Source organism: Haplochromis burtoni, unplaced genomic scaffold (assembly GCF_018398535.1).
Source record: "Haplochromis burtoni strain Fernald_Lab_line unplaced genomic scaffold, NCSU_Asbu1 Contig_536, whole genome shotgun sequence".
Classification (NCBI taxonomy): Eukaryota; Metazoa; Chordata; class Actinopteri; order Cichliformes; family Cichlidae; genus Haplochromis; species Haplochromis burtoni.
The window spans coordinates 111261-137329 of NW_024582897.1; the positions used below are offsets into that span (position 1 = coordinate 111261).

Below are 26069 nucleotides of genomic sequence, written 5' to 3' on the forward strand. Positions count from 1 at the left end.
GTTAGCTGCGTCACCCAGCACAGTCTCAAGTGCATGGAGGAGATTCCAGGAGACAGGGACCGCAGAAGGTCCTCAAGCCATCAGCGGGAGCAGTATAAGGTCCTTTGTGACAGGAAGAAAAGGATGAGCACTAGCAGAGCTACAGGCCATTTGTGTGAATGTCTCTGACCACGCAATCAGAAACAAAATCATGAGACCTGAGGGCCCATCGTCCTGTAGTGGGCTCTGTGCTCACTGCTCAACACCGTGAAGCCCGCCTGGCATTTTCCATAGAATACCAGTATTGGTAGGTCCACCACTGGAGCCCTGAGCTTTTCACAGATGAGAGCAGGGTCGTCCTGAGCACGTGTGACAGACATGAAAGGGTCTGGAGAAGCTGTGGAGAACATTAAGATAGCTGTAAAATCATTCAGCACGACTGGTTTGGTATTGGGTCAGTGATGATCTGGGGAGGCATATCCATGGACGGACACACAGACACTACAGGCTAGGCAATATCACCGTGACTGCCATCAGGTATCAGGATGAAGTCCCTGGACTCACTGTCAGACCCTACGCTGCTGTAGTGGGTCCCAGGTTCCTCCTGGTGCACGATACGCCTCATGTGGTGAGAGTATGCCGGCAGCACATGGAGGATGGAGGATCTGATACCACTGAGGAGGAGCCACGCTCAGCTGACTTATATCCAGCTGAGTGAGACGTTATGTTTTGGTCCATCCAACTCTGCCAGGTTGCACCTCAGACTGTCCAGCAGCTCAGCGATGCCCTGATCTGAGGTCAAGATCTGGGAGGAGATCCCAGGACACCATCTATTGTCTCATTAGGAACAGGCCCCGATGTTATCAGGCATGCAAGCTTCTGTAGGCCGTACAAACTACTGAGTACCATTTTAAATGGCTGCAATGAATTTTTGTGAAATTTTAGATTACTGGCTTAACATAAAATCTTTATGTAAATTGGATTAAACCTAAAAACTGGGTCTAGTGGTAACCTACTAGAAACGTCTGGAACTGATTAAAGGTCAGACAGAAACCCTCAAAGCAAAGCTAGGATTGTCAGTCTGCTGCAGGTACTTTATTAAAAGCCAGTCGAGTGTAGAGTAAAGGTATATAAGACACATTATTAAAGAGAAACAGTTCTCAAAGAAACCATAATTTAATTTCACGTACAGAAGCCTGTAACACAGAGATGAAGGTAGAAGTTCTAACTTCTAGGGGGAAAAGCTTTTTATGGCTTTATTTTGGGCCGAAGTCAGCAGATTTTTTAAAACTGTATTATTCGATTTTACTTTTCATTTTATAAATGCAGGTTTTCTGTCTTCATAGCCTTTAAAATAAAAGTTTCAAAGACATTTAAGGATTGCTGCTGTGTGGCAAGATTTGTTTCGAAAGGCTTTGAGGAATTATTTAACCTACAGTCTGATTTCTTCAGACCACGAGCTGGTTCTAAGTTTTGATGAAAAATATTGTTTTTCATGATGAGTTCACATATTAACGCACTTTTCTGTCAATGCTGCTTCACGGTTTCTTTCTGCTTCTTGCTGATTTCTCATGTGATCTGACATTGCTGTTACTCTGACCTTGATACTTACTCTGTTACTCTGATGCTGAATGATTTAACTCCCAAAATCCTAACATCCTGATTTCGGTTTGACTGTCTGACTTCCTTTCAGGGCGACTATGTCTGGTTGGACCTGAAGACTGGTCGGGAGTTTGAGGTGCCGATCGGCGCAGTGGTCAAACTCTGTGACTCCGGACAGATCCAAGTGGTGGACGATGAAGGAAATGTAAGCACTTACATACAAATAAAACTTGTTTTTTAAAGAACATGTCTTGGGAAGCATGTCAGTGTCTAACACTAATCACAGACACCATGTGACCGTTGAGATCATTAAAAACGTTTTTGTTTTTTTTGTTTAGGATCAAAAATGTCCTGAATTTCCAATGTGCTTTCTCAACTTAACTTCCCATCCTCCTTCAGGAGCACTGGATCTCCCCCCAAAATGCCACCAACATCAAGCCAATGCATCCCACCTCCATCCACGGGGTGGAAGACATGATTCGCTTGGGAGACCTCAATGAAGCTGGTATCCTCCGTAACCTGCTCATCAGATACAGAGAAAAACTCATATATGTGAGTATTACTGCAGCGATTACTGCAGGGCTGAGCCTACTGAATCTAGTTTACCCTGGACAGGCTCCCAGTTCCTCACCATTATGGCTACTCTTCACAATTACACTACACTTACAACTTGACTCAAACTGTGTGTCTTTGGACTGTAGCAGGAAGTAGTGTTTGATATATTAGAAACTGTCATCAGTACTTGGAACCAAGGAGTGACTGAACAGGCTCAGGCAGAAGCAATGCTTAATTATGAAAAGCCTAATTCTGCTCATTAAAGAAACTCTACCAACAACTATGTAGAGTACAAACTAAATCATTCACACTTGTAACCCTCATCCTGCTGGATGGATGGAACTCCAACAATAGAAATACCTTCATGTTTAATCCCTTTAATACTGTTTAAAAAGATTTTTCTACACAGAGTAACAAATATTTGCTCTTCTGCACTAAAACAAAACTTTATATATAGTCTTTTCTTAATTTTTTATTTGATTATTTATCCCCTCATCCCCAATGGGTCGCAGCAGATGCCCCTCGCTGAGCCTGGTTCTGCTGGAAGTTATTTCCTGTTAAAAGAGAGTTTTTTCTTCCCACTGTCGTCAAGCGCTCGCTCATAGAGGTTTATCTGACTGGGGTTACGCTGTATTATTGCAGCGTTTTGACTTTACAACATAAAGTGTCTTAAGGCAACTGTCGTTGTGATTTAAAGTTTAAGGCTTTAAAAGGCTTTAAGGTTTAATACAAACCTCATTTTTATATAGAATTTGCTATATCTCATTTATTTTGACCCTACTGCTATATGTTCTGTCTGTTTAAGCAGCTTTTTAACACTTTATTCGTCACCTTACTCTTTTAACTCTCTGTCACTTTTTTCTCACTCCTCTCCTGTCATCATAATACCTTCCTTGCTTTATTTTCTCATTACCTCTGTTTGTTACCCTCCTTTATTTGTTCCTGTTTCTACTGAAGACAAACTGTGGTGGCAGGGTAAGTCAGCCCCTGAAACCCAAGCATAGACAAAGGCTAAAAAATATACAAGGATATGCACCCACTGCATGGATTTAATGCACGCTGCATGGCCTCGATCACAGTATGCAGCGTGTTTGCTGCACGTTTCAGTAGACATCATGTATTTGATGGGACTTCTTTTCTTATATGCACTATGGATGGATGTGTCATGTTGGCGCAGGGACTATAGTAACTCACTTTGGCATAACAGTAACCAAACTGAGAGCTGCACCATGTTTCCAACATGGCTTTCTGTTCTCTTATGGCGAACAATGATACGTTCTCATTGTCATCCTTCAACATCTGAGCTACTCGACCTGTGTCAGCTCATGTACCCGCTAACCAGCACCGGCTTGTTGCTCGATCCTTTCGACAACAGAAAGCCGCATGACATTTTTTTGTAATATTTCTGACGTTGTATTGTGGACATTGTACTAAAGGATCTTCGGCTGGCTTCTTTGATAATTTCTCAAATTTAGCTGAAAGACTTTAATCTGATATTGGCAGGTGCTTTAATCCTTAAACATGAAACATAAAATGCTGACCTGTTCATGGCTGTTCAGTTTTAAGATGTGTTTTTGAACTATTTGTTAGCTTCTTATTACACTTTGCCTTGCTCTGGTTTGGACTCAGGAACTGTCTTTTGAACTCGTTCATGGTCAAGTCCTTGGAGGAATTTTCCAAGTATGGCATGTTGAGGAGAAGATGATGTCTGTAGGATTTGTAGTTACTCAGTACTTATTTTCTTTTACACATCAGCTACCAGCAGTGTGAGTCCAAAACATCAACACCCGGGTGACCTAAAAAAAAACACAATTTGGTTCATCCTCGTTTTTTCTGTACAGACGTACACAGGCTCCATCCTTGTGGCTGTCAATCCTTACCAGCTGCTGCCCATCTACACGGCTGACCAGATCCGCCTCTACACCAACAAGAAGATCGGTGAAATGCCACCTCATATATTTGCCATTGCTGACAACTGTTACTTCAACATGCAGAGGAACAACCGCGACCAGTGCTGTATCATCAGGTTAGGAAAAGTTCAGACTGCAGGTGGCTCAAATACAAACCAGCAATCATACAGCAAGGATGTGAGTTTTAACCATGCAGACCAAAAGGTTTGTCAGTCAGTCAGATATCTATCTAAAGTTTTTATTTTCTTATCAAATTATTAAAATTTGTGATTAAAAGAAGAAAAAACAAGAAAAGTAAGAAACTGATAAAAATGTAGATATCATCAGAAACTTTAAAATGATAAACAACCTCTTGGTCTTTCTCAAACATGATCACATTTTCTCGCGGTTGTTTTGGTTTGATAGTGGTGAATCTGGAGCAGGAAAAACAGAAAGCACCAAACTGATCCTTCAGTTTCTGGCGGCCATCAGTGGTCAACACTCCTGGATAGAGCAGCAGGTCCTGGAGGCAAACCCTATACTAGAAGGTAACACACACACACACACACACACACACACACACACACACACACACACACACACTCACACACACACACAGAGAAAAGTGAGCTTTAACTCATTATCTGGAAGAAAATCTCTATGAAGTAGACAAACTCACAGATGATGATGTGGATTCACTTTAGCATTTACGTTTATTGTCTCACAGTTGTAACAGAGACATGTTAGTTCAGTAATCTTGCAGCTGAAGGTTTTACAACTACCCGGCAGCACAGACAGACTGTGCTGACTACCAAAGTTATTTTTAAACATGTACATTACTTCATTAAAAAATATTCTTCATTAATAACATTTTAAGCTTTACCTGAAAGTTAAAGCTTCAGATAAGATTTACTGGATGTATTATAACAAAATTCAAAATGATCAGAAGAGCAAAACACTGTAAGATAGAGGTCTGCAGCAGTGCAGTGACAGGACATGTCACATGAAACATCTACCTCCATTTAATTGTTAATTAAATCAGCAGGAATTACTTATAAGATGAAACCAAATTAGCAAGATTAATACGTCGTTCAACATCTCTGGTCAATTCTTTGCCAGTTAGCCATTCATTGTGATCAAAAATCAACTCTATTTGGCTTAAATGTTGGGCAAAATGATCAAATGTGACCCGGTGATTCTTTGTGCATAAGCCAATCTACTTTATAGCCGTCATGATAAAAGCAGGCAACCTATTACATATGTGCAGTGCACTGTGAGTGCAAAGCAGGCGTCATTTACACTTCAATCCAGCATGGCGTGAATGTCTCACCTGAGAGAAAGACGATCGTGAAACAACACACCACACTACATGCTCACATGTCTGAGTCTCCTCTCATATTTCAGTGAAAAACACACAGTGAAAACATTTACAGCCAAGAAAGAAGATAATTCCTAAAGACTCTCCATTAAGATTCCCAGTGGACCTTGACAGAAATGTCTTTTGCATTGTTGGTGTTTTCTGTTTTTCTTCCAGCCTTTGGAAACGCCAAAACGATCCGCAATGACAACTCATCTCGTTTTGGGAAATACATTGACATCCATTTCAACAAGCGAGGAGCCATAGAAGGAGCCAAGATAGAGCAGTACCTGCTGGAGAAATCCCGAGTCTGTCGACAGGTAAGTCCGAAGCTGATCAGCTCAAAGTTAAACTCCTGAGCATTTTCTCAGTAACTAACTGTGACATAAAAAACGTCATTCTGTTTGTCGTCTTGACTTAAAGTAAAACAAAATAGCCAAAAGTCAGTTCTATCTTATGATGAATTAATCCCTGCAGTCTGCAAAGCCTTACCTTATCTTTTATAATATGTAGTGGTGTAACACTGATTTGACTTTTCTCCTCTCTCTACAGGCCTACGATGAGAGAAACTACCACATCTTCTACTGTATGCTGAAGGGAATGACTGTCGATGAGAAGAAGAAACTGGGGCTGAGCAAAGCCACGGACTACACCTACCTGACCATCGTGAGTTACTGTCTCACGCTGCGTAATTGGCTGATCAGTTGCCTTATCGGTCATGAGGAGCTTTGATCTTTACAGCTGTTGAATAGTCTCTTATTAGGGGATCGTGCCAATCAGGAAAACAGAGATTATATCAAATAAAAATAGGATAAAAAAAGTAAATAAAATATGAAAAGACAAAGACTTTGTTCTGATCCCCATCCATCCCTCCGTCTCTTTGCAGGGTAACTGTACCGTTTGTGATGGCCGAAACGATATGAAGGAGTACTCCAACATCCGCTCTGCAATGAAGGTACTAACGTGTGTGCTGCTTTACCTAAAGTTAATATTGTGTATTCAACTATTTAAATGTCACCAACATACTGTTTTTATCATCTTATATTTGAAAGACACTGAAAGGTAATGATTGTTGCTTGGGTCTGTTTGCTCAGGTGCTGATGTTCACTGACAAGGAGAACTGGGAGATTTCTAAGCTGCTGGCTGCTATACTGCACATGGGAAACCTGAGATACGAAGGTAAAGTGAAAAATATTACCAGAAAAGGAATTCACTGTTTACTCGTCCGCTGTGTTTAGCTTCCTGTAGCCATGTTTCCTTATGAGTAGTGTTCTTAGTGTCCAGTCCTTGCAGTCCACACAAGTACAGACATAATTAACACCTCGTAAAAATTATCTGTGATTTAAATTTTATTTATAAAGAAAACTTCTTTAGACACTCTGTTGATCTTTGACCTTTCAGCGCGCACCTATGACAACCTTGATGCCTGTGAGGTGGTGCGGAGCCCTCATCTCACTACTTCTGCCACACTATTAGAGGTGACACACACACACACACACCTTTTCATCCTCTTTCATCCTGTTTTGCTTTTCTTGCCCCTCCTTCTTTTGATTAGATGCCCCTCATACACAGATGGATGGGCAACAAGTGGGCGGGACTTCTATAATCACGCCCATAGTTTTGTACCTAAATCAGCATTTTAGGGATATTCAGTCGGACTGACAAGAGTAGAAAGAGGAGTGTTTGGAGCAGTCTGAGCTTTTGGCTCACAGGGATCACCTGCCTGTCCACTGCCTTCATTATTTAAAAACTTTGGTCAAGTTTAATATGATCATCCACCACTGTAACAGTACATATATGATAGAAAATAAATAATAGTAGAACTGGCCAGCCGTTTCACCCTAATTTAAAGATCCCATTGTGCTCAGACACATTATCTACCCACCCTTCTCTCTTTTAGTCTAATCTAGCAGAAGATCAATGTCACTGTGTTATCTGAACTTAAAAATCCCATATCGAACATCCTGCTTCTGATCTTCTACACTGCATCACAAGTGTTATTAAAAAAAAGCAAACTGTTAGGTACTGTTACAAAATAAACATGCGACATATATACTGCCCACTAGTAGCAAACAATAAATAAATCAACAACAACAGACAATCGATCACTTACAGGTCTTACAGGTTCACATGCTATACTCACTGTTCAGTGACACTCAAATCAAACCTCCATTCAGGTGTTAATAAAAGCAGTTTTACGCTATTATTTCACAGTACTTCAAAACCGTAAATTTGATTGGATGTTTTGGAGATTCTTTGAGGAGCTCCTGTGTTTATGCGTCTCTGTGTGTTAAGGTGGACGTTAAGGATCTGATGAACTGTCTGACCAGCCGAACACTCATCACCAGAGGAGAGACGGTCTCCACCCCTCTCAGCATGGAACAAGCTCTGGATGTACGGGACGCTTTTGTTAAGGTACAGCTCATAATTATCACACTTTATTTATTTAAGTTAATGAACTAAAGGGGTTAAAAGCCCCACGTAGCAGAGATGGTAAAAGAGAATAAGTTGAGATTGTCCAACACAGACTCTGGTGTGAACCTTTTCATTGTATTTCCTTTCCTTTAACACATTTTCAGAGCCATTCAAACACTTTAAGTATCTTACATCCTGCCATGTTTCATTTCGACCTGCAGGTTTGCAGAATAATGGTCTTCTTCACTGCCTCTTCCAACACATTTTTGCATTTCCACCAAGAAGTGGAATGAGACTGAGACAGTGATCAACACGCACATAATATCTCTACTAGAGATCAAATCCTTCATTGGGGACCTTTAATGTGTTGAACTGTGACTTTGTCTGTGTGTGCGCGCAGGGTATTTACGGTCGCTTGTTTGTGTGGATCGTGGAAAAGATCAATGCAGCCATTTTTAAGCCTCCGTCATCTCAGCCCAAAGCGCTCAGACGCTCCATCGGACTCCTGGACATCTTTGGCTTTGAAAACTTCACAGTAAACAGGTACATTACACACTAACTCTCACATAGTGATGCTGTCCACCCTACCCACTAAATCTCTGTTCTGAGGGGTTTCCAAAGCCAGCTACAAATCCCTTGTGAGTGAAGTGTAACGTACACAAATTTAAAAAGTTTGTTCTTATGCCTGTGGCATTGTTTATGTATTTATTTTGTGAAACCCACTGGCATCACTACATATTGAGTTTAACTGAACTATTCTGTCAGCATTGTCAGCTTTTCCGTCACTTCTCGTCCTCGTTCCTGCAGCTTCGAGCAGCTGTGCATAAACTTTGCCAACGAGAACCTGCAGCAGTTCTTCGTGCGTCATGTGTTCAAGCTGGAGCAGGAGGAGTACAACCTGGAGAACATCAACTGGCAGCACATTGAGTTCACAGACAACCAGGACGCTCTGGACATGATCGCCATCAAACCCATGAACATCATCTCACTCATCGACGAGGAGAGCAAATTTCCGAAGGTATGCGCTCCCATATTTGTCTCACCTGGTCTTTGATTCCCCAAAGTTCAGCTCTGTAATGATGACGGTATATGTGCACCAGCAGTGGAGCATTTAGCAACCAAAGAACCAGAAATTCTCTGCAGGAGCTGAAGGACACCAGAAGCATTTAAAAAAAAGAGTACTTTTTTTAAAAGTGCAACTGCAGATAAAAGATGCTACACAACTGTTGTACAGCTCTCGGGACAAGAGAAGCAGAAACACTGTGCTCCTTACAAACTGAGCAGAAACATGGCTACTGTGACAGCTTCTATTGGTTCATGGAGTCTGCGTTTTGAAGAATGTAAGGAAACCTGGCAATCAAGTGTGGCATGAAGCGGACTGGACACCTTAAGCTCCTCCCACAGGAACCAACCATGTATGCGGTTCTCAGTTCACTCACACAGGTGACATTTTCTATAGAAGAGTTCCCACACATAAAACACAAACACAAAAGTTCATGATGTCCTAATTATTGTCAACCAGACCGACCTTCCAATAGACCTAATTTCCATCAACTTGTCAAATTTCAAACCCACCTAATATCAAAAGATTTGGAAATCTCCCGTTTCATGTTTGACTTCCTGGATCTGTAACATAGTGGTGACATGGAGCCTACAACTACTGTCAGTAAAATTAATATAGATTAATAGAGGAATCGATTTTAATGTTGGCCCAAATGAGTTATTTATATTGTATGAAAATGACGACATGGATGCTGGGGAACTTTACCACCACATATTAGGACACATTTGTTTAACTTGGCTACAACTTGGAGGAGATCAGTGAAAAAATGGCGCACAAAACACTGGCTTTACATTCACAGATGGAGCAACACTGTATTTTGCTTTCTTGATGTAACAGAATAATGAAAATTGAGTCTGTTGAATGGTTATCTGTCAGATAGTTCCATTAAACACAGCAAACTGCACACTTGGCAGTTAAAATAACAATAGATCTGTATGTTTTTTTTAACAAGAATCATCCACTTTACAGCTCATATAAACGGGGTTTTTAAATGTAAAGCATCCTGAGGCATAGCAGCCTAAGCAGCACTGAATCACAGCGTGCTGGACACTGTTTTCACTACAACTCCAACAAACAGTGTGTGGAAGATTTTAGTCAATAAGGTGTCAGCAGCTTGTTCACAGCTTGTTTCTGCTGCCGCTATGTGGCCTAAAGACTCGAAGCCTTGTTTTTCAAACTAAACTCTCACATTTTCCTGCCTGTCTCCTGCAGGGCACAGACACCACCATGCTCAACAAGCTGAACTTTCAGCATAAACTCAACACAAACTACATCCCTCCAAAGAACAACTATGAGACTCAGTTTGGCATCCAACACTTTGCTGGAGTGGTTTACTATGAAACAAGAGGTCAGAGTCACTTCACACACACCACATCACTAAAAGATGCAGTTACTACAAGTTTCCCGTTGTTCGAATGTACAGTAAAAGAGATTTTATGAAGCCAGTCAGGATGGTTTTCTGATCTCTGGCTAAATAAAACTACCAAAACGACATACAGCCTAAAATCCTGCATTTAAATTCTTTGACCAAAGTTTCACCTAATGAGCTCAGTGTATGCACAAGTATCGCACCTGACCATGTTTTTCTAGTCTATGTCAAAGTGAGAGCGCACAGCTCTGGCTGTGAGCATCAAAGCTCCACCAACCTGCACTTTAAACCTTCTGTTTATGACTTTAGTGGTTCATATTCAAAGGTCAAATTCATGCAGAGTCACACGAGTCACTGGTTTAAACCTGAAACTGATGCGGGATGGATGTTTGCTCGAAATCGTGTGCAGTGGTGGGCTTTGTATGTTTGCTGCCTGTAGCCGTGTGTCTTGATCTTTATCCCATTAGCTGGAGTTTGTATTTAAAACACGCTGAAATAGAAATAACAGCATGGAAGCACCACTTCCACTTAAAAATGTTTTACTAAGTCGGAGCTGAAAACATTTCTTCTGATTGATGTCAAACCTATTACCGAAACTTATAACTGAAAGTTTCTTCACTGGATTTGGGCCCAAATTACACATTTCTATAGATCCACATGTCAGTTCTCAGGAAATCATAAATTTAATCTTTATAAACGTATTTTATGTCTTTTTCATGAATGTTTTTATGTCAGATCTTGTACAATTATTATAATTTTTTTTAAACTCCTTTAAACTTCTACAAATACATTGTAATCACCACTGACAAATAAATGTTGTAAAGTCAAATTAGCAATGTTTAAACCTTTGATGTTTCTAAGATGTTGACTTGTGTGTCCTGCAGGTTTCCTGGAGAAGAACAGGGACACTTTGTATGGCGACATCATTCAGCTGGTTCACTCCTCCAAAAACAAGTTCATCAAACAAATCTTCCAGGCTGACGTAGCTATGGTAACACACACACACACACACACACACACACACACACACACACACACACACACACACACACACACACACACACACACACGTATTAAGGAAATTAACTAGAAGACCATTGTCAGGCCTGTGTGACCACACCAGAACTATCACCAACCAGGCCCTGAACTGGAACTTAAACTAAACACTTGATTGGTGGATGCTGAGATTAGAAGCATTACAGCAGGTTGTGTTTCTCTGTGTTTGTTAGTGTAACAATTTGCAGAATTAATAACTTACTAACTTGTTCAAAGCAGATCCTGCTTTCCCTTATTTCTGTCATACTGTTACTCTGGTGAAAAGCATAAAACATGACTAGAGTTTCAAATAAACAGGCCCTGGTGTCTTATACTAGGCACATAGGCCCCACCCACCTGCTTTTTGTAAGGGTCAACCAATGAGAAGAAGGCAGCCATAATCAAGACCCACTATATCAAAAATAGGGATTTGTTTGAGCTATGAAAACCCAAGGATGGAAATAAACCGAAGACGTCCACTTTAGGATTTGTGTTACTAAATTTACATTTACTTTTCAGATCAGATGTTGACAGTATTTAGATGCTGTGGGAAAACCACAAACCTGGCAACTCTGATAAAAGCGAGTGTGCTCTCTGGGTCCCTGAATGCAGCGGTACCCCATCTAGGAACCTCCTGACTGAGTGACACGTTCATTTGAGAACTCCAGAAAGTTTTTCTGAGCTGTTCTTCTCCTGCATGCTGTTGTTTACTTGCATGTTTCTCTTTGAAGTCCAGCCCAAAATAACATGTCTGACTTCTTTGTCTTCCCTCCCTGTGTGTCTCTTTGTTTGCATTTGCATGTCTGTGTGCTGCTTCTGCCAGTTTCTGTGTGGTTACGCTCCTGTTAGTTCAGCCACAGCTCCCTCCAAGGTAAAAATGAGAAATCAAACATCCCAGCGCTGCATTTTCATCCTCTTCATTTTACCATCTTCTTCCATTTCATTGATTCCTCTCTGACTTCAAACATGGTCTGAACATCCCATAGCTCACATACTTTTGTCATAGCTGAATGAGATTCAACCAAAAGGCTGATGAATACAACTCCATGTCAACTATGGTGGTTATTTTCCTACTGTGTGTGCTTTCATCTGTGAGTAATGTCACAAGATTATACCGTAGCTCACCGATCATTTTTATTTTCTGCCTTAAAAGTGTTTTAGTCTTATGTAGAAAGAAAAAAACAAAAACAAAAAACCTCTTTTATAAACAGTTTCATGTCACATTCATTGTAATTTTAGTCTTTTATACTTTTTTGTGTTTTTATTTTTTCTTTTAAAAACGATTTACCCTTTCTTTATTGCAACACAGTCACAGCATTTGAACCATCTTTTAAAAAACATCATTTATTGTTTGTTTCTTATCCATTTTACTGCCGTGATGCTAAACAAATTCAAAGTTAGTACTGAGTCAGCGAGGTAAACCTAGCATTAGTAAATATTACCAAATATTTAATGCAGTTAACAATAACATATAGCTGTAACTTCTTTTCACAAACCGACTGCGGGCAGAAGTACGGAAAAAAACAAACCCCACTGAGCCTTTATTTTATTTATTTTTTATCTATGTTGTTTGTTTACACTGACAAACTACATTATTTTGTGACATCAGATGCTGCTTTAGCAAACTACTTGACATATTATGAATGTAATTTTTACTAATGATTACTTTTTAAAGTTTTGAGGGCAGCAAGGTTTCTGCTCCACCTAAAGCTGTTAATAAACATGGATTATATTAGTATTCGAGTTGTTTTTAATAATCAAACCAGTGGTGAATCCAGACCTGTGCATTAATTTGCTTTTAATATAATTATAACTTTTATTTATATTTTATCACTTGAATGTATTAATTGCAGTGTTGTAATAGATGCCTGTTACCGCCGGAGGGCAGCAACGTTTCTATCACACGAACACCTCCACAGGCGGTGACGAGGTTTATGTGACGGTGTTGATCGGTGCAGAAGCTCGTGCTGTGAAGCTGCGCGCTGATGTAACTTGAAGGTAGAAGTGAGTGAAGATTTAGATCAGGTCGCTGAGTTTAGCCTGCGCAGGGAAGCAGCAGGTGATCTGTAAACGGCTCAAACACCGACGGAAACACTCACTTCCACCTCAGTGAGGCTCAAGTACAAACACGCGGGATGGAGAAATATTAGAAAGTTTTTCTCTTTGTAGCCACAAAGCTCAGTTTGCTCTGTGCTCACGAAACTCTGGTAAGAACTTTTGTTTCTCAAATTTCGCTCTTTATCATCATCATCATCATCATCATCATCATTATTATTATTATTATTATTATTATTATTATTATTATTATTAGTCGTCGTGTGTGTTGAAATAGTCAAACTATGGCTGCAATAAGCTGTAATTATTAATGGACAGTAACGTGATTATTTTTTTAGAGTTTTAATTTTAAATAATATAATGATGCTGAATAATATTAAAATTATTTTAAAATCTTTATTTATTTTATTTTCATCAGCTTATTCATAGTCTGGAGGAAAATATTGCAATTTTTAAAAAAAAATTAGGTCTCAAAACTCAAGAAATTTCTTTAAATATACAAATAACCAGAATGTTATTGTTGTTTTTAAAATCAAATTGTTGTGTGATGCCATTTTACTTTAATTTAAATGATGTGATTAATTTAAATAAGTTTTATAATAATTTTAAAAACAGGCCTAAAACAGTTTTCTCTGGCTGAGCTGATTGATGCTTCAGTTAATTGATTGCAGCTCCTTCCTTGTGACACAGTCGCTGCTCAGTCAGCAGGTTTGACTGAGTGAAGCTGAAGCTCAAACTTTGCTGTTCAGAGAGGAAAGAGGTTGGTGTCCGAGCTCAGGAAGAGCAGGAGGAGTCCTCATTGTCTCTAACAGGGTTGTTGCTGTGTGTGTGTGTGTGTGTGTGTGTGTGTGTGTGTTTAGGGAGCAGAAACCAGGAAGCGTTCGCCCACCCTGAGCAGCCAGTTTAAAAGATCTCTGGAGCTGCTGATGAGAACTCTGAGCGTCTGTCAGCCGTTCTTCGTCCGCTGCATCAAACCCAATGAATACAAGAAGCCGATGGTGAGTCTGACACGCTGTCCGCAGATAGAAGTCGAGGTTAAAACATGCAGTTACTGGAAGACTGCAGTCACAGGGAGGCAAAACATGTCTTTGCTTAGTTCAGTGTTGAGATGAATTACGAAGGTAAAAAAGGTTGATTCAGAAGTTAACGGACATTAGAAACTCTGCTGCAGAGGAGGCACACTTTAGTTATGAAGAAGTTGTAGAGGTTAACATGATATAGTGAAATAGTAAATAGTATTTTTACTTTGTTTTGCATTAGAAAACTTTTTAAAAAAATTTTTCGGTCCAACCCTGCAGATACCTGATAAACTACAAACCTGTTTTTATGCTTTGTACCTTCCATAGTGTGCAAGGCTTTCTTTGTTTTCCTTCCTGTCATTAAAACATATTGGAGTCATCCTCATGAGCAAAAATGCATGAAAAAGTTTTTAATCAATTCGATTATTAACTTAATCGATAGAAATGGATCAAATCTGCTTCTGCTTGTTTTTCTCTCTGTAAATCTCATTCCCATAACTTAATTTCCCTCCGTATTTTCCCATGGCTCTCCACTCTCTCCATGTCTGACCGTTACCACAGCCGCTGTGACAAATAAAGATTATGTCTTTAAATTCAGGCTGTGCTGTAGCTGAAAGTTTGAGGGGAGTTTATGTTACAGTGCAGCACAAACGTTTGGACCTGACCTGTATCCTTAGTTCAGTTCATATGTTTATGTATCCTGGCAGAATTTTTTCAGAAAATATGAATGATGCTACAAAAATGTTTTTCATTCATGGTTGGTGGTTTCAGTAAAATCATTTATTATTTTTAAGTGTTGGCATGATACCATCCACATATGCTGACACACACAGGTTTAAATGACTACTAAAGATGATCGTTCTCACCTGTGATCTGTTTGCTTGTAATGAGGTCGGTGAGTTTCTGGGCTCCTGCACGTTTCCAGTGCTGCACTGATGTTGGACTTCTCAAAGGATCTGCTGGAGAACATAGTTGAACTTTATAAAACAGGAAAAGGATATGAAAATATAATCAGGGAAATGAGAATGCCGGTGAGCAGAGTTCAAACTGTAATTAAGAAGCTGAAAGTGAGTGATGAAGAAAAAGCCACAACAACCTCATCTGACAAACAGGACTGTTTGAGAGAAAGTGGAGTGGCTGATAAGCTGCACAATGAGGAGGAAAAATGGGGAAATGATTAATGGGTTACTTAATTGTAGAAAAATAAAAGTACGTAGTGATCTACAGGAGTTTCATGTTGATAGATTAAATAAAATATCCCAGTTCGCCCGTCATGTCTTCTCTCAACTGCCTCAAAGTACCAAATCTTTGCAGCTATGACCTTTAACCTTTCTCAGCTTCTTCAGCCAAAGCTGGGACTTTGTCAAAAAACTGTTCGTGTTTGTCTGCAGCTGTTTGACAGGGAGCTGTGTGTGCGTCAGCTGAGGTACTCGGGTATGATGGAGACCATCCGAATCCGCCGTGCTGGTTATCCCATCCGCTACACCTTCGTGGAGTTCGTCGACCGCTACCGGGTGCTCATGCCTGGAGTCAAACCGGCGTACAAACAGGTAGAGTGACTACAGGTGTGTTGATGGGTCTGGTATTATTGGGTGTTTTAAATCAACACACGCAGAATAATTTATGTATTCCCAACTCCAGGTACTCCAGCTTCTCTTTTTTTTTTATTGGAAAATGTGGCAAAAAAGTAAAGATCAAAAAATATTCATCAAATATAAATGAAGCAAAGTTTCTCATCACTGTTGACGTCCAGTTTCAAGGAAAAAAGTTTCACTGTGTGATTCTTGCATTTGATGCCTGGAAACTGTCCTCTTTTCACACAGCGCAGCTCATGTTGTTGTTGTTGTTGGACACGGGACGGATCAGGAACGTCTCGTGATCAGGATGGTTTTTACAGATGGTGTCATGGAAGTTCAAAAGAAGATTGGAATCATGAGTGCATTCGATTTTATACCAGAGCTGTTTTTAGGCGGTCCTCACCCGTCGCTTCCTTCAAAACTTATTTTCTTTGTCTTAATGATGTGACTTAATGACTTAACTAATTTACAGTCGAGTCGGTTACATATTCACTGAAATAAATAAAATCACTTAAACTCAAAATAATAAAGAACTAGTAACTCAATACTTTAATCAGCTAAAAAATAGAATCACGTCATCATAGTCGGGCAGTTTTTAAATCAGTTTTTAAAGTCTTTTATTTTTTCTATGCTTCAGTTTAAACATGAACCTAATCTGGTTTGTAGGCGCGGAAACACTAAAACGATTTAAATACTCAATATCTGAAAATTGCAGTGATCACAATAAACTCCTGACGATGGAGTAACTGCCTGAAAGTTAAAGGAAGTTTAAAAAGAAAGAAGGTAAAAGTTAAAAATAATAATGCGCATCTTTCCATTTTTGTGGCCATAACAATCAGGCAGTTTCAAAAAACACAAAAAGGCTGTAGGAGGAGATCAACAGTTTTATGCTAGAAGCATTTATCTAACCGGGGATCACGTGGCTGCATTCAGCCCCTTTTACCTCAACTCTGAACTTTTTGTGGTTTAAATAAACAGTTGTTGTCTAACTGTTAAAATCTCCAATTGGACCAAAAGCATTTTTGAGATTCAGTGAAAATCTTTGTGCAGAGAATAATCTTAGATCACAGTATTCATCTGTGTAAAACTGGTCTGAGAAAGCTGCGGATCACCTCAGCGTTTACTTCAGTTAAAAAATAACAATTTGTTGAATTGGAATAAAGTGTTGGACTTATCCGAGCTTGGATAAGTAATTTTGTAGCAGCTGTAGCTTCTTCTTAGGGAAGGTGGCCTGCTGTGTAGCCTCTGTGTGACACGGGCCCAGCGGCGTTGTTATGGGAAGTGAGCGAGTGTCTCTCTTTGTTGTGGGTTTGTGTGTGCGAGAGTTTGTCATGAGGGTCCTTTCTGGTGCCACACATGTTTTCACTGTGCAGTTTTTCCCACACTCCCACCAGCTGCCTGTTTTTCTTGGAACATGCGTGTTATGTTTCCTCCACCCCGCCCTGTGACCCTTCGCAGGTCATATTTTGCGTGTGTGTGTCACTTTGAAAACGTTTGTATTTTTAATACCTGACTTGTTATTGCAGTTAAATGCGTGTCGTGGTTTGACCTGCGTTCGTTGTGATTAAGTTGATGATTATTTTGCTCAAACTTGGCAAATTCAGTGAAAGTAATTTTGGGTTTTGTTAGAAAAATAAATTTTATTTCTCAAGCTTTGGACACATTTGGGATCACAGGGATTACCTGCAAATGAAATCCCTGTGATTTAGAAACAGGCTATAGAATTCTTTGAACACTCAGTTTCAGACAGTTTTTTCTATTCTTTGCTCCATGTGATGTCAGCGAGAGAGGATATGCGTTATATGATCATCTTGGACACACAGCTCTGTGAGCACAGAAGCCCCGCCCTCGTCTTTTTCTGAGGACCAGCCTTTCTGGAGAAAGTTTGCTTGAAGGGTTTAAAGAGCTTGTTTCACACTGAGGCCCAGAATGAGATAAATGAGGATTATTTTGGAAACTGTGAATCATGCAAAGCTACTCTGGTAGAGTCCAGGAATAAAATATACTGGTTGATGCCGTCTCTGTTTCCATCAGGAGGACCTGAGAGGAACCTGTGAGAGGATCGCTGAGGCCGTGCTCGGCAGAGACGACGACTGGCAGATGGGAAAAACCAAGATCTTCCTCAAGGTACTCCTGCATGCAGGGTGTTGTTCAAAGTCTCAGATTTGTAGGTGCCACTTCACACAGCTGCTAACAGCACCAGTGTGAAACTTTTCACAGGGCTCGCTGTATTTCCAAAAAACACTGATGCCCGGGCTAAGCGGCTGGCGCAGCACATCGCGTGAACTACTGTTCTCTTATCTTTCCACTGAAATGTTTCCACATTATCCAGAACTTCTTTACATTCTCGTCTCTGACTCGCTCAGCTGTGGTTCATCCCAGCCGTGAATCTGCTCTGGTTGTTTCCAGTCCACACGTCTGCTGATGGGAAACACTGCGTGTTTTAGTTTCCAGCTGTCTATCTGCCTACTTTATACAAACATGTATTGCAGATCAGGTCAGAGGTCACGTCTGTTAGCTGGCCGTCCCCACACAGAGGTTAAAAGAACAGATCATCTGGCTCCACAGTGTAGTTTGACGTGGCGAGCACAGCCTGTCAAAGCGTTTTTGTTGTTGTTGTTTATAGTCGCTCTGCAGCACAGCTGTTATCTTCATTTTTATGTTTCTGCCTTTTATTTTCTTTACTTCCTGCATTCAAAGCGCTCATCAAAGATCGCTCCTGGGAACAAAATGTAATTTTGGTGAAGGGGGTGGACCTTCAGCCCTTAAATCCTAGTGGATATAATGTGACACTTTCACCTTTAAAGTGTTTTAGATTGATAAGTTGGGGGTGGAGCACTGAGATGTGTTGACTGTGGTGGAGTCGAGGCTCATCTCCCTCAGGCCTCGATGCTCGGCCAGACAGGAAGTACAGCAGGAAGGAGAAAGTTCAGTGGGTGAAAGCAGAGCAGTGCCCACACTTCCCCAACAGGACGTGGTCAGATCAGCCTGCATGCGGGTGGACAGATGACGGGAAGGAGCTTTAGGTGTTTACATTTAGTTGTGTGTCATGTTAGTTGAAAACTGTCAGGTTAAAGCTTGTGTATCCTGCCTGTGTCTTACATTTTATATTTTTAGAAAGCAGATATTTATATTTTGCCACGTTAGCTGGAAGTGACAGCTGCTCTGTTTCATTTAAGTTACTGACTTCCTCCTGGCTTTTCCTCCAGGACCAGTAGGTGACTTTTGTGGTTTTGAGTAAAATGTTCTCAAACTGAGTCAGAGCAGAGAAACAGAAGCGTACGGAGTGTGTTTATTATTCTGTCCAGGATCATCACGACATGCTGCTGGAGATCGAGAGAGACAAGGCCATCACAGACAAGGTCATCCTCATCCAGAAGGTGGTTCGGGGTTTCAAGGACAGGTGGGTCGTCAGCGTTTCTCACAGACTGAGATTTTATTTTATTTTATGCAGCTGCCAGTGATTCTTATCCAGGAGTAGAATTCAAACATCACGCTCTCGGACCGTAGCTTGCGGTGTTGTTCTGCACCTGCTTAAAACTGACACTTGCACATATCTCCTGAGTATGACTGTCATCGCTTACTGTTCTGTTTTCTTTGAAAGCAGAAAATAAGACGAACAAGTCTCTCTGTGACTCTTTATAACTATTTCTCAGAGGTTTTTTCTCTTTGTATGAACAGTAAAACAAGAGGTCATATAAATAATCATTTCTGATTATTTTCAATTTCAGATCCAACTTCCTGAAGTTGAAGAAGTCGGCAGTGCTGATCCAGAAGACGTGGAGAGGATATCAGTGCAGGAAGAACTATGGAGCTGTGAGCATCGAGCAGCAGTTTGAACAAAGTGGAAACAAAATAAAATCAAAGCAAAGACTCGCTGAACTTTCCTCCTCTTTACTTTCAGATGCGAGCTGGCTTTTCTCGTCTTCAAGCTCTGGTTCGTTCCAGGAAGTTGTGCGCATCGTATCACGTGGCCCGTCAGCGAATCACAGCCTTCCAGGGTCGCTGTCGCGGCTTCTTGGTGCGTCGAGCATTCAGGCACCGGCTGTGGGCCGTCATCACCATCCAGGCCTACACGAGAGGAATGATCGCTCGACGACTGTACAAGAGGCTGAAGGCAGAGGTACACACACACACACACACACACACACACACACACACACACACAGAACAGTGCACATATACATAAAACTCATTTTACACACAAGTTTTCAGTTTTAGAGATGATGAGATCACGTTCATGTCATCAGTTTACAAAATCTAGAGCTTGATAGATTTGATATCTTTTCATACATTGTGATTTCTGTGCTTCTCCTGATTTCTTTGTTAAATTAATGCTCGGCCTCAAAGTGTCATTACATTGTTCACTGTTGTGTAAAAAAGAAAGAGGCATTCAGAAGTTGCACTGCCCTCTGCTGCTGTGCCGAGGATGTTTTGGCAGCTGGCTGCTGCAGTTTTGATTTGGTCTTTAATGGTGGACTCCTTCATTTCTCCTCTCAGTACCGGAGGAGGCTGGAGGCCGAGAAGATGCGTCTGGCTGAAGAAACCAAACTGAGGAACCAGATGTCTGCAAAGAGAGCGAAAGCTGAGGCTGAACGCAAACACCAGGTGAACAAATGTAACATGTGACAACATTTAAAACATCAGTGAAGCAGAGCAGGGAAGTGGATAATAATAATTCATCATCACACTTGTGCCGAGAAAGATACTGGATTGTTCTGTATTTTTGAGCTCTAGTGCAATGTTTCTTTCTTCAGGAGCGTCTGGCTCAGCTCGCCAAAGAGGACGCTGAGAGGGAGAAGAAGGAGAAGGAGGAGGCTCGGAGGAAGAAGGAGATGGTCGAGCAGATGGAGAAGGCCCGCACGGAGCCTGTCAATGACTCCGACATGGTGGACAAGATGTTCGGCTTCCTGGGGACCACCAGTTCTTTCCCGGGTCAGGAAGGGCAAGCCCCCGCTGGCTTTGAGGTGACACGACCAAGTTTTCCTCTTATTAATGAACCGTTTTCTCATAAAGGCCAAAGACAGTTACCCAACGTGTGTAATCAGTAAAACTGTGTCCTGTTGGCAAAGGTGTCTGATCAGGAGGACGGAAAATGACTCCTTAAGCCTCGATCGTTAATAATGCCATCGTCTGTGTGTGTGGCATGTTCACAGGACTCATGAAGACTGCTTACTCAAATACGCAGCTACACATCAGTATGTTGGTCCTATAAAAACTGCAATCAATATAATAAATCTCATAATCCTTGAAGACTTCAGTGTTTGGGTTGATTTGAACTTGCCTGGACTCTCCTAAACTTGCAAACTTTTATTTATATTTCAAAGTCCTGCAGGAAAATTTCAGGAGAAAGCTGTGAAGAGAACAAAACTCTTTCTGAAAAGAAGAAAAAAATAAATACAGGATGTGTGTTTGGTGAAAAGTTTCTGGTAGTTTGTGGTGGAGTTATTACTTTGTGAATAACAGACGTGGAAATATGTCTGTGAAGGTTCTCAGTCATCCAGGTCATCGTAGTCTAAGGAGCTTGGAAAGCTGCTTGAAGACGTTTGCTTGAAGGTGAAACGTCTTCAAGCAGCTTAAAGAAGTCCAGATGCGTTTCTTTCCAAGCTCCTTAAACAGACATGGCAGATTTACAGGGCATTAAAATCAGATATCATGTTGGCAGTTATTTCAAATTATTAGAGATAAGAAGTCATCCATCCAGTGAAATCACAGCTTTAGATAAATAAGAATGTGTGAGGTAAATTTTTTCTCTAAAAAGAATGACCTGTTTCCAATAACAGTGCTGCAGGACAGCATGTTTCTGAGACGCAGTGATAGATTTGAGGGATTTTTGAAGTTGGAAAATTTGGAGAATTTGGAAAAAACTTCTGGAAACTTCAGCAGACAGTAAATTCTTGTCTTCTCTACAGGATCTGGAGCGGACCCATCACGAGCTGGAGGAGGAGGATCTGGATGAGGCTCTTCCTCTGCCTGAGGACGATGATGAAGAGGATTTATCAGAGTACAAGTTCGCCAAGTTTGCTGCCACCTACTTCCAGGGCACCACCACGCACACCTACGCCCGACGACCTCTCAAACAGCCGCTGCTCTTCCACGACGATGAGGGGGACCAGCTGGTAGGTCTGACCTCTGACCCCGCAAAAGTAAAAATGTATTTTGCAAGCGACTGAAGAAGTTTTGAAAAAGGCCACACGAGGCTGTCGCTCTACAGCGAGCTTTGCTCGTCTCTCAGGTTTAACTTAATTTAGACGTAATGAGTGCAGAAAGGTTCTGACTGTGTGCAGCTGTTACAGTCTGTGCTCCATGATGCTGATGACTGGTGCGACTACTAAGACCTGTCACCAGCCAAGAACGAACCAACAAAGGAACAGTTATTTCACCTGATGAGCCTTTTGTTTCCTTGTGCCCTGCGTGTCTGCTCAGGCTGCTCTGGCGGTGTGGATCACGGTGCTGAGGTTCATGGGCGATCTCCCGGAGCCAAAGTACCACACGGCCATCAGCGACGGCAGCGAGAAGATCCCCGTCATGACCAAAATCTACGAGACGCTGGGGAAAAAGACGTACAAGCGAGAGCTGCAGGCGCTGCAAGGGGAGGGAGAGGTGAGGAGGAAGAGTGACGGAGTTTAAAGGTTTGAGCGAGTAAACGCTAACATGAGCTATAAAGTATGAACTATTATTCAGTGTGTTCTTGTAACTTATCTGTTTTTAACATTTGTTACTTCATATAGTTTCCAAAGATCAGGAATAACAGGGTGCAGGTCACAGTGACTGTGTAAGGGATCTCTGTGAGCTGATTTCCTTCTCTCACCTCCAGACGCCTCACTCTGACAGCCACAAGAAGAACAGTGTCCGACACAAACTTGTGTCCCTCACCCTGAAGAAGAAATCCAAGATCACCGAGGAGGTGAGAGAGAGGGAGGGTGATATGATGCTGGGCTTGTTTCTGTTAATTAAACATGAGCAGTCTGAGACTGAAAATTGTGCTTCTGGTGCAGAAGGAAATCTGGGTTTGAACTTCATGTTAAAAACATGAGGTCGGATTTTATCTCAAGCGCAGATGAAGATATTTTATCAATTTCAAGTCCATTTTGGGTCAAATCCATATATTTGTGAATAATTCTGCTAACAGACAGACAAATTAAGATAATCATGTAATCTGATGCTTTTCAGGTCACCAAGCGCCTTAACGACGGTGAGTACGGTCTTCATGGCAACAGCATGCTGGAAGATCGTCCCACATCCAACCTGGAGAAACTTCACTTTATCATCGGCAACGGGATCCTGAGGCCAGGACTCAGGTAAACAAACAAACAAAGGGTCATCATGTGGTTTCCCAAACTTGCACAAAATTACCTTGGATATAAAAACTGGACATGTGGAGGAAAAAACTTGTATCTAAGCCGCCCTTTGTGTATTTGATAAAATAGACCTTCCCAGATGTCACAGCGCTGTGGCCCACTTTGAAATTTAAAAGTGAAAGTTTAAAATTTTCCAGTTTTCAGTGAAACTTTAATTTGAAGTTTGTTTGTTTTTTTTAAAAAGCAGATACTTTCAAATTTTCCTTTATCGAGCTGTTGCCTCATAAAAACGTTAATATGGGAGACTAACACAATACGACGGTCTACGGACTCAAAGCTGCTCTTAAATTCAAGATGAATCTCTTTGGACATCTAAGCTGTCATCCCGTTGATTTTTCTTTTAGTCATCATTCTGTCATATTTGCCGTATGTTTATTATTATTGTTGTACATTAATATTCATCTCGATGTATAAAGTGACGTGGTTGTGATTTGGTGCTTCACAAATGAACCTGATGTGAATTGAATTTATACATGAAGATGCCGCTGAATGAGTTAATAAAGCCATGCAGATAAAAATACATTTTAAATGGTAATTTAATGAAACGGCATGATTTCTTTTAAAGAGTAAATAATAGTGCAGAGGCTGGTGAACACGTGTGTGTCTGGCTGTGAATATGAAGCAGCGTTCACCATCAGGACAAAGTCTCGACATCCAGTTTCAGTTAATCTGCATTAAACCGCATAAAATGTGTCTCATAAAGTTCTGCTGGGTCTCTGTTAATGTCTTTGATATTTCTGAGGTGTGTGTGTGTGTGTGTGTGTGTGTGTGTGTGTGTGTGTGTGTGTGTGTGTGTGTGAGTTTGTGTGTGTGTGTGTGTGTGTGTGTGTGTGTGTGTGTGTGTGTGTGTGTGTGTGTGTGTGTGTGTGTGTGTGTGTGTGTGTGTTAGGGATGAGATCTACTGTCAGATCTGTAAGCAGCTGAGTCAGAACCCGTCTAAGAGTTCTCACGCTCGCGGCTGGATCCTCATCTCTTTGTGTGTCGGCTGCTTCGCTCCATCAGACAAATTTGTGAAGGTCAGTGCGTCCAACGTTTGTGTTGGCATTTCCACATTAGCCATGACGTTACATCTGTGTTTGTTTTGATTGCAGTATCTGAGGAACTTCATCAGCTGCGGGCCTCCAGGCTACGCTCCATACTGTGAAGAACGTCTAAGACGAACTTTTGTGAATGGGACGCGAACGCAGCCTCCGTCCTGGCTGGAGCTGCAGGTATAAACCATAGACTGTATATAAAAGACAGACGTGGCCATTGTGACTTCACCCACCGTTTACTGGAACGGTTTCTTTTTGTGAAATCAACGTCCAGGCCACCAAATCAAAGAAGCCCATCATGTTGCCGGTGACGTTCATGGATGGCACGACCAAAACGCTGCTGACAGACTCGGCCACCACAGCAAAGGAGCTCTGCAGCGCCCTGTCCGACAAGATCAACCTGCGAGACCGCTTTGGCTTCTCTCTGTACATCGCGTTGTTTGACAAGGTGGGCATGCACACGGCATCATATGAGCTCCAAGGCATGATACTCCTTTGTAGCACCTGTTAGGCCTCGCGCTCTGGAACAGTTTGGATCATCTGGATCTTTCTCAGATCTTGTGGCCGCTGCAGGGATGTGAACCTCTGTTTGTTGGAGAAAAAAGAGTCACCAGTTTGCACCTCTGATCTCGTCCTGCAGGTCTCCTCTTTAGGCAGCGGGAGCGACCATGTGATGGACGCCGTGTCGCAGTGCGAGCAGTACGCCAAAGAGCAGGGAGCTCAGGAGAGGAACGCCCCCTGGCGGCTGTTCTTCAGGAAAGAAATCTTTACCCCGTGGCACGAGCCAACAGAAGACCAGGTCGCCACCAACCTGATCTACCAGCAAACCGTCAGGGGCGTCAAGTTTGGAGAATACCGCTGTGACAGGGTGACTACACGTCCTTTGTTTTCAAAGAATAGTGTTTAGCAAGTGCATGGGAAACATTTCTGCTCCAACAGTGGACATTATAACATTTTGTAGTCAGCCTTCTGTGGGCCTTAGAGGAACTGCAAATATTCTGCATTATTAATAAGGGTAAGAAGTCGGTAGGAGCACTGATTAATGTCAGGCTGGCTGAACAGGAGGCAGGACAAACTTTTTTTTATTTCTTCTGTCTCTGTGTCTCCAGGATGACCTCGCAGAGCTGGCCTCTCAGCAGTATTACATTGACTACGGTTCAGAGATCCTCCTGGAGCGCCTGCTGAGCCTCATCCCGTCTTACATCCCGGACAGAGAGATCACCACCTCCAGATCGGTGGAGAAGTGGGCTCACTTCATCATGGCTGCTCATAAAAAGGTGATTATCACCAGTAAGAAGGAGAGGTCTTTTTAGCCCGGCTTGAAGATGAACGTGATTCTGTTTGTCTTTTAGGGCCAACCGCAGCTTAAATTGTTGAAACGCTGAAATTTCATATCCAAGCTAAGATGTTCAGCTTGGACATTATCTGTAGCAGTATGATAAATACATTTATTTTATATACTTTTTTATTTTAACATGTAAATGTAATAAACATCTCTGTGCTCAGAGCATCTACACCCAGAAGAGATTTGACCCTCAGAAGGTGAAGGAGGAAGTGGTCGACTTTGCTCGCCACAAGTGGCCTCTGCTGTTCTCTCGTTTCTACGAAGCCTTCAAGTTTTCAGGTGAAACTTTTTTTTAATCACTTTGAACAACTTTGGTGACACTTAGTTAAAGTGTGAAAATACTGAACCGTTTTATTGATTATTGGTAAAATGATTGATTAAGGTTTATTTCAACTATGACTGAAGTTACTCAGC

At 41.5% G+C, this 26069-nt stretch overlaps 1 protein-coding gene across 6 annotated transcripts in view; it reads left to right on the forward strand.

Moving 5' to 3' along the window:
• Window positions 1-26069, forward strand: part of myo7aa (myosin VIIAa) — a 59058-nt gene that overhangs the window by 16112 nt on the left and 16877 nt on the right. For 2 of the 6 annotated variants that reach the window (XM_042214232.1, XM_005947622.3), the window contains 33 exons: window positions 1673-1786; window positions 1981-2133; window positions 3978-4162; window positions 4452-4573; window positions 5560-5702; window positions 5935-6048; window positions 6269-6337; window positions 6477-6561; window positions 6784-6860; window positions 7678-7797; window positions 8198-8340; window positions 8605-8815; window positions 10073-10208; window positions 11114-11220; window positions 12088-12135; window positions 14180-14317; window positions 15730-15888; window positions 17950-18042; window positions 19224-19318; window positions 19647-19731; window positions 19820-20038; window positions 20416-20523; window positions 20673-20882; window positions 21828-22034; window positions 22342-22518; window positions 22733-22822; window positions 23089-23216; window positions 24166-24292; window positions 24368-24487; window positions 24585-24758; window positions 24951-25178; window positions 25420-25587; window positions 25817-25934. In XM_042214232.1, coding sequence (XP_042070166.1) covers window positions 1673-1786; window positions 1981-2133; window positions 3978-4162; window positions 4452-4573; window positions 5560-5702; window positions 5935-6048; window positions 6269-6337; window positions 6477-6561; window positions 6784-6860; window positions 7678-7797; window positions 8198-8340; window positions 8605-8815; window positions 10073-10208; window positions 11114-11220; window positions 12088-12135; window positions 14180-14317; window positions 15730-15888; window positions 17950-18042; window positions 19224-19318; window positions 19647-19731; window positions 19820-20038; window positions 20416-20523; window positions 20673-20882; window positions 21828-22034; window positions 22342-22518; window positions 22733-22822; window positions 23089-23216; window positions 24166-24292; window positions 24368-24487; window positions 24585-24758; window positions 24951-25178; window positions 25420-25587; window positions 25817-25934 — 4471 coding nt within the window. Of the gene's footprint in view, window positions 1-1672; window positions 1787-1980; window positions 2134-3977; window positions 4163-4451; window positions 4574-5559; window positions 5703-5934; window positions 6049-6268; window positions 6338-6476; window positions 6562-6783; window positions 6861-7677; window positions 7798-8197; window positions 8341-8604; window positions 8816-8884; window positions 9241-10072; window positions 10209-11113; window positions 11221-12087; window positions 12136-13079; window positions 13472-14009; window positions 14080-14179; window positions 14318-15729; window positions 15889-17949; window positions 18043-19223; window positions 19319-19646; window positions 19732-19819; window positions 20039-20415; window positions 20524-20672; window positions 20883-21827; window positions 22035-22341; window positions 22519-22732; window positions 22823-23088; window positions 23217-24165; window positions 24293-24367; window positions 24488-24584; window positions 24759-24950; window positions 25179-25419; window positions 25588-25816; window positions 25935-26069 lie in introns of those variants that run through there. The other 4 variants (XM_005947623.3, XM_042214233.1, XM_042214235.1 and 1 more) reach the window with 4 other exon arrangements.